This window comes from Rattus norvegicus, chromosome 7, assembly GCF_036323735.1.
Source record: "Rattus norvegicus strain BN/NHsdMcwi chromosome 7, GRCr8, whole genome shotgun sequence".
In the NCBI taxonomy this organism is placed as follows: Eukaryota; Metazoa; Chordata; class Mammalia; order Rodentia; family Muridae; genus Rattus; species Rattus norvegicus.
The window spans coordinates 2879390-2887357 of record NC_086025.1 but is presented as its reverse complement, the minus strand read 5'-3'; the positions used below and the strand labels follow the sequence as shown (position 1 = coordinate 2887357).

The 7968-nt window shown below is 32.0% G+C and overlaps 1 protein-coding gene across 1 annotated transcript; it reads right to left on the bottom strand.

The window, feature by feature from the left end:
* Positions 1-698: 698 nt before the first annotated feature.
* Or6c88 (olfactory receptor family 6 subfamily C member 88) lies at positions 699-1661 on the bottom strand. Its single transcript, NM_001000061.1, has one exon. It carries the CDS (start codon positions 1659-1661, stop codon positions 699-701), a length of 963 nt encoding a protein of 320 aa, NP_001000061.1.
* Positions 1662-7968: the final 6307 nt, after the last annotated feature.

Sequence of the window (7968 nt, the reverse complement as noted above, 5' to 3'; positions counted from 1 at the left end):
TTTTTTGGTTGGTTTGGTTTTTTGTTGTTGAAGTTGTTTTTTTCTTTTTGGCTTTTTTTTTTTGTTAAACATGTCAACATTTCATCTTTGGTCCTAACATCTATAGCAAAATGACCTTTGGTTAATGGTTTCACCGCCTCTTAGAATGTGCTCTAAGTTCCAGAATGATGGCTTACTATCTCAGAAGCAATTAAATCATGACACTAAAAGACTAGTAAGGTTCTCTATGTCATTTTGATTATCAGAAACAATTTAATAGTAATTTTATTTGAAAAGTTTAATAATTATTATAAATTTAGAAATTCTTGTCCAATCATCGTTATGCTTAAGAAATCATTTATTTGTCTATATAGCATTACTACAAGACAGTACATCTTGTTGTGCAGAGATGTGTTCAAAACAATGGATTAATGCCTAGAGATCATTATATATGTTTAATAATAACAGGAAAAGTATGTTAATTGCAGGAATATTTTTGAAAATGAATTCTTCTGGCCTTGCCAACTGGAGCAAGTCCATCATGGATTATATTCCAAGGCAGACTCATATCCAGAAGACCATCTGCTAGTTATTAGGTTATCCTATGATGGCAACTGACATAAGAGGGTTTCCAAATAGACTATGAAAAAGTAAAGGACTATGAAAAAGTTAACCTAGCTGAAATAGTAAAAACTTCCAGAAAAATAAAAACTATTCAACTACCTGCTTAAATTCAACATCTTCTTATTTGTGTAAGAGATCTGCATTTTTTTGACTGTGTCATTCAAAGCTTGCTTCACTTGCTTATTTCTCAAAGTATAAATAAATGGATTTAACAAAGGGGCAACAGATGTATTAAGCATAGATACTCCTTTATTAATGTCTACCTGTTCTTTGGCAGAAGGTGTCACATAGATAAAAATGCAGCTGCCATACATGATGGAAACCACAATCATGTGGGAAGAGCAGGTGGAAAATGCTTTCTTCCTCTGATGAGCAGAAGGATATCTAAGAATTGTCCGGATAATGTATACATAAGAGAGAATCACAGCTATTAGTGTAATGACGAAAGTCAGCACTGCACAAGCAATGACAGTCTGCTCCAAAAACCATGTATCTGTGCATGAGATTTTGAAAAGAGGTGACACATCACAGAAAAAGTGATCAATGGTGTTGGAGTCGCAGAATTCCAGCTGGAGAACCATGCCAAGGGGTATGATAATGATCAGCAGCCCAGAAGCCCAGCAACAGAGGACAAGGATGGCACAAACTTTGTTGTCCATGATGGTCATGTAATGCAGGGGCTTGCAGATGGCCACGTAGCGATCATAGGACATAGCTGACAGCAGAAAAAACTCTGTGGCTCCAAAGAGTCCAACAAAAAATATTTGACTGGCACAAGCATTATATGTTATGGTATTAACTCCAGTTGATATACTGTATAGGAATCTAGGAATACAGACGGTTGTGAATGAGATTTCTAAGAAGGAGAAGTTTCGGAGAAAAAAATACATAGGTGTATTAAGATGGGAATCCATCAGGGTGAGAATGACAATTGTCAGGTTCCCCATAATGCTTAAAATATATGTCAAAAACAACATGACAAAAAACAAAACTTGGAGCCCTGGATCATCTGTAAATCCCAACAGGATGAATGTTGTTATTATTGTGTGGTTTCTCATAACTACTCTTCGTGTTTTAGGCAATTTGTATGCAAATAGTCAAATTATCTAGGCATAAGAAAGGAAATAAAAAATAAAGTAAGTACAATGTTTAAGTTTTCAATAAGCTTTTACTCAGATAGGTGAAATAAAATCAGACATACCAAAATGATAAAGACCAGAAATCATTTAAAATGGGAAACAAAGAAAAATCAAAAGAATATTAGTAATTAAAATTTGATTTTTTTTACAGAGAACTAGAAAGATAAACCAGAGAAGGCATTTCAAACAATACACTATGAGGAAGAAAACATATATATTTGTCAAGTACTAAAGAGGGGAATTTACCATAGATCCCTCATGAATGTATATTAAAAGGAGAATATGGCATTATTTCACCATAGATAGAAATGGCTATTATCAGATATAAACAACAATAATGATAATTACTAATAAAGATATACACAAAGAAGTCTTTTTTATATTGGTCAATTATTATAGCCATTATGAACAGAAGTAAAGATTCCTCAACAAACAAACAAACTGAACCTGAAATCCAGGAATCCCACACATGGATATGTCTGAAAGAAAAACAGTCAGCATAATAAATGATTCATGTTTGCCCAGAAAAGTGTATTTGTGAATGTGGGACTATTATTTAGCCAAAGAGAAGGAAATCTTGTCAGTTGCAGCAAAATGAATGGAAATAATATGTATGATCTTGAGTGAAATAAGCCAGATATAGAAAGTTGTGAGCCAAATTTACTTTTTGAAACGTGGTGCCAAAGAGCAGTATGTATGAATGAATAACAATGATTTCTTCAGGTTGGGAAGGATGGGTAGGAGAGTGGACAAAAGCACACTTGCTTTGATTGTGTACATCATATGTATGAGTGGAAACTTTACACTAAAACTAATTAACATGTAATTAACATGTTGAATAAAAATTAAAGTCAATTTTTTAAATTGAAAAAGTATAGAAACAAGCTTGCTACTTCATTTGATTCTTTAATATTCTTTATTTTATATCATTTACTACTAATAATAAAGTTTATTTTATATCATTTACTACTATTAATAATAAACAGTTCATTTTATATCATTTACTAATATTTAACACTATTTTTATATACAACTAGTAATTGCAATATGAGGAAATATTTGTAATTATTTATATTGAGTGTAGAAAATATTAATATATACCCAATTGAAGGCCATCATACTTAAATAAACATTCAAGTAAGAGTTCACATTCTCTCTCTCTCTCTCTCTCTCTCTCTCTCTCCCTCTCTCTCTCCTACACACACGCACACACAGACACACAAACAAACATAAATCTGGATTTCTCTATTCTGACACTACTGTAATTAGTCTGGTTGTTATATGCAGAAATATTAGTTGTACTTATTCAATAGTCCATGATTGATAATTTTTAGTGCCATAGTCAATAGTGTATAGATTTTTTTTGGCATGCCATTTATCTGATTAGCCTCATTTGGATCATGCTTTTAGACTACATAAGTATAATCTGAATAAATTTTATATACATCATATTTACAACTCCATGATTCTGTTTTCTCTTATACTAAGTGAACCATTCATATACTGACAGACTTCATATCCTCTGTTCCAAATCATCTTTACCAAATGTCCTTGGTGAATTTGGCATAACTTCTAAGCTACCATCTCAGCTCCCTTGAGAATGGCAAGTCTAGGTCTATTGTCTCCTTCTCAGGACTATTTCATATTGCTAACTTCTTATTCTTCCTTCCCAAATAATAACATTCTTTTTAGTTAAAATTTAATTAAATTTGTTCCCTCTTACATTTTCTCTTTCCAGCCCCTCCCATATCACCTCCAGTCAATCTCCTTATACAGCTGGTGGTCTCTATTTCTATGATTATTATGGTTACACACACAAACATTCACTTACACATCACACATATATACACAGACAAGTTGTTGAGCAGCCTATAAGTCATTCAAACTAGGCATTGTGTCATTACAATGGCTGGTAACTCCACAGGATTTTTCATTTAAATTCTAATACAGATCATGTGAGAGAAATCAATGAAAACTGAGTGAGAAATTGGAGGGCTCCATCAGGTCTCTCCCCTGGGAGCTCCAGGAGTACCTCCATAGAGGAGTAAGAAAGATTATAGGAGTCAGAGGACATGGAGATAACCAAAAGGACACAGCCCACTGAATCAATTAAGCACAGTGCATAAAAACTCACACATACAAAAAATATGTAATATTTATTAGTGATAAGTTTTCTGTTATTATGCTAATCTAGCAGGATAATAATAATATAAGGATACTTGTAGATTTCACCATAAATATCAGAACAATTAGTTACATTAAAAACTATAGACATTGAATGCTCATTAGAGGTGATGATTTTATTGTCTATATAGTCTGAAATTTATACAGAAGGAAATTTATACAAGGCTTTGTAGACATATTAATTTGTATCTGGGATTAATACCCTCTCAAAAGAAATAGCATTGAAGATATAAAACTAAATCTTTAATAATTATGTGCTCTCCAAGCTAAATATTCATAAATGTATTTACATACATCTGTACTATCTTTATCTATAAAGTGATAGGTATCAAACTTCACAAAATTTTGTCTCAAGAAATAAAAAGATACTTACATTTTACCAAATTTCACAAAAGAAAAATAGTGCCTTAAAAAAATAAGAAAAAAACTTACATTTTAATTTGTCTTCCAGGCATTAGTTTTTTTTTTCTTTTACCTGAAATGAGACGTGAAATTCAGAGTAAAAGTTGATCTGGCAGCATAAGAATGTGGGTGCGATCACTTGGGAGACTGTGGAAGAAGGATCTCAGTTTGAGGACAACTTTGGTCTATAGACTGAGTTTTAGCTCAGCTTGGAAAACAATCTGTCTAAAACTAAAAGCTGAAAAGCACAGTGAGGTTCTAGGACTGTGACATAGCTTTTGTTTCTCACACACAGAGACCAAAGGTTGAATGATCAGCCCTCAAAATTAAGACACAACAAAGAAAAAATAATTAGTTGTGACACAAATATGATTTAGTCATGGTAAGATGGCAGTCTGAATGCACATAAAAACTGGCCTTAGATTTTTGTTTCTGTGTACCTCAGAGTTATCAGGCTGAATTTTAAAATGATTGATTTGTTGCCAAATCTGAATAGTTAAATATATTTAGTCTAAACACAGGGATTCCTTTCATTTTTTGGAATGTAAAGGCCTCTTAATGTAGAGTAGGTTTCATAGGAGTTTTATCATGAATATGATTGAGTTAAAAAAACACAGTGTCTTTGTTGACCCTGATTCAGAACTACTCATTGAAAGTAAAATGCAATTTATAGTATTGATAAACTGAAACAAAAGCTTACTAATGCACCTGGGAGTTAAAGTGGTCTCTGGAGGGAATGGAAGATACGTTAATTGTATTAAGGGTGATCTTTGCCAAAATTAATGGAAAATGATATTTTGCTACTTTTCTTCAAGCTATTTCTTAATCAAAACTTTAAACAGTGCTTAACAAGCAACAATGAGTGTGGAACAACTAAGGGGAAATAAGCCACTGTCTCCTGATTTGGAAATTACCTGGAAACCTACCATACCTACCTCAGTTCAAAACAGAAGCTGCAAAATATACTTTATGGATCATGCTCTTTTCTCTTTGTCCTATTTTCTATACTACACTTACAGAAAGATGTACTCACAGTATAGGCTGGGCCAGACTTTTTTTCTTCTTAACTTTCCCTTAATAATAATTCATTCTTCACACTGCAAAAGACACACACTCTTCCTACTTATCCTGTCGTGTTGCATTACTGTAATATTTGGAATGCAATTATGAAAAGCTCTGGGGTACTAAAATGGCTATTCAAAATACTCCTGTCACTGGTGCTTCCTTTATTTAAGGTACAGTCAACCATAATTATCTGTAAGGCCAAATTTTTCACAAAATTTTACTTTAAAATTTCAACATTTTCTTCCTAATAATGTATGTCTTAAAGCATGTATAATAAATTTATAAACAAAGAATATGCATTTTATATGTTACTATTGACTATGAGTATAGGAAATTGGTGATGATAATGTGTAAATTCAGAACAACAGAAGATTAAACATATAAATAAAATAGTCCATATATTGTGTAAACTATCATAAGTTATTAAACTAATAACTAATTTTTCTGATTTGTTTTCAGTTCTAAAACATATGTATAATTACTTTAAAAAGAGTAAGTTTTCTTTATATTGAATATTAATTAGTAATCAATATGGATTATTTAGTATTATTTGAAAAACTGTCCTCTATATTCAAATGTTTCTAACTAATTGAATACTAATCTTTTTGAATGTTTTTCATTATTGTCAAAACTAATTCAGATTTCATTTAATTAGTTTCTGGAACAAAGGGTAGTTCTTTCTTCTTTCAGTGTGTTTACATTTTTAAATAACAGTAATTTTTGTTCAGGTGTAATAAACACTTGTTTGTATTTTCTTTTGATGATTTTCAGACTAATTAGATGCTGTGGTAGCACCAAAGAGCCAAGAGACACCACCTCATATCACACATCTAAAAGCTCAAAGACCAGAGTTTAAGAACTGGAGGGAGAGGGGTTAGGGGATGATGGCTGGGAAACCGGGAAGGGGAATAACAATCGAAATGTAAATAAGAAATACTCAAGTGAATAAAGATTAAAAAAAAAACTGATGTTTCTGGAACCGATCACTGGTTAAAGTAGGGGATGGATAGCCTCCCTTTTTTTATGAAGTTCCTTTCAATTTTGCAACTATGGTGACACTTCAAGACTGTGAATGCCTTATTTACTACATTATATTACAGGATCTTGAGTATTTATTCACATTCCTTTCCCTTAATAGATCAAAGTTTTAGTTTTGAAGTGAAGTTTTTAAAAGTCTTCTATTTGCTGTATGTAATTAATTGTATTATAATCCTTCCATAAAGTTTATTTTTCTCTTTATACACATCTCCACATCTGTAATCATAACCATATTTATATGTGTGTGTGTATTAGTGACGTAGATTGTTTTTATATAATTGTAGATATCATTGGAGTTACAATGGTTCAATTAACTACCTTTTAGTTTATAACAGTGTGAAAGTGCTAAGTATGGAGTAGAATAATATTTCAAATTTGTCTTTTGAGTTGACTATTGTGCAATGTGCTATTCTTTTCAGTGCTGGGCTGCAGCAGTACTCAGCCACATAATGTTGATGCTAACAGTCTATACACAGAACTGTAGATTGAATTGTGTTTCTAAGCTATAATGCTAAGTAGACTAGGGGTACTGACTGCTCTTGGATTCATGATGATTTCCATTTGTGGTGAATTTGTGAGACAAAACTCCACAATAAGTCAAGGAACAATTATATTTCTCACAGTAGTTATTCTGTATGGCTTCTGTTTTGCAAATTAGGCCTTTAATTAGTTTCTAATCATTATGAAAATGTCTATAGGTTTTGAATGCATTAGTGGTGTAAAAGTACTTTATCAAATGACAGCAAAGCTCAGAAAAAAGCAAGAAATTTTTACTTATATTCATGTCTTCTATATGAAGTGCCTAGTACCAACTGATATATCTACAATACAATGCCTATACATAAGACTTCGGAAAATTCATGGAGAGGATTATAGGAGGAATGAACAGCCAGAGGACCGGTATGCCTGCTGCTAAGAAGTGTCTTCTAGACAAAAAGGGGAGAGTCCTCCATCAAAACCCAAGAATGTGTTTTCAAAACAAAGAAAGAATAATGGCAAACCAGTTGACATGTGAGAACAAATGGAGAAATTTCATAATGTTCCACTACTAGATTGCAATTGACTGATGGTAAGCGTTGGAAAAATCAGTGTTCTCTAGGTCAAAGCTGTCTGATAGATTATCGATTCCTCAATGGTCAACTCTAAATACATGAACAATATTAAATAAAACTGGTAATCCGTATATATTTATATAGAGAGATTTTTGTGTGTAACAATATAATCAAAGAAGGGGTTATTAATTGAGGAGTAGCGGAGGGCATTAGAGTATTAATAAATGGGAGAGGGAGATGTTAAAATAACATAAATACAATATCCAGTTTCTAAATTCTCAAATGAGGTAGCTTAATATGCAATGGTTACTTGTGATCATGCCATTTTCCTTTTTTTCTCTCTCTCTTTTTAGTTATTTTTAAGTAAAGAATAAATCTATAGAAAAATAAAGGAGAAAATACAATCTAATACAGGTACAGCACAAAGAATGATAGTGGAAATTTTCTGTATTATTTAATACACTTTTTCTTTTTTTTCTGTTTTT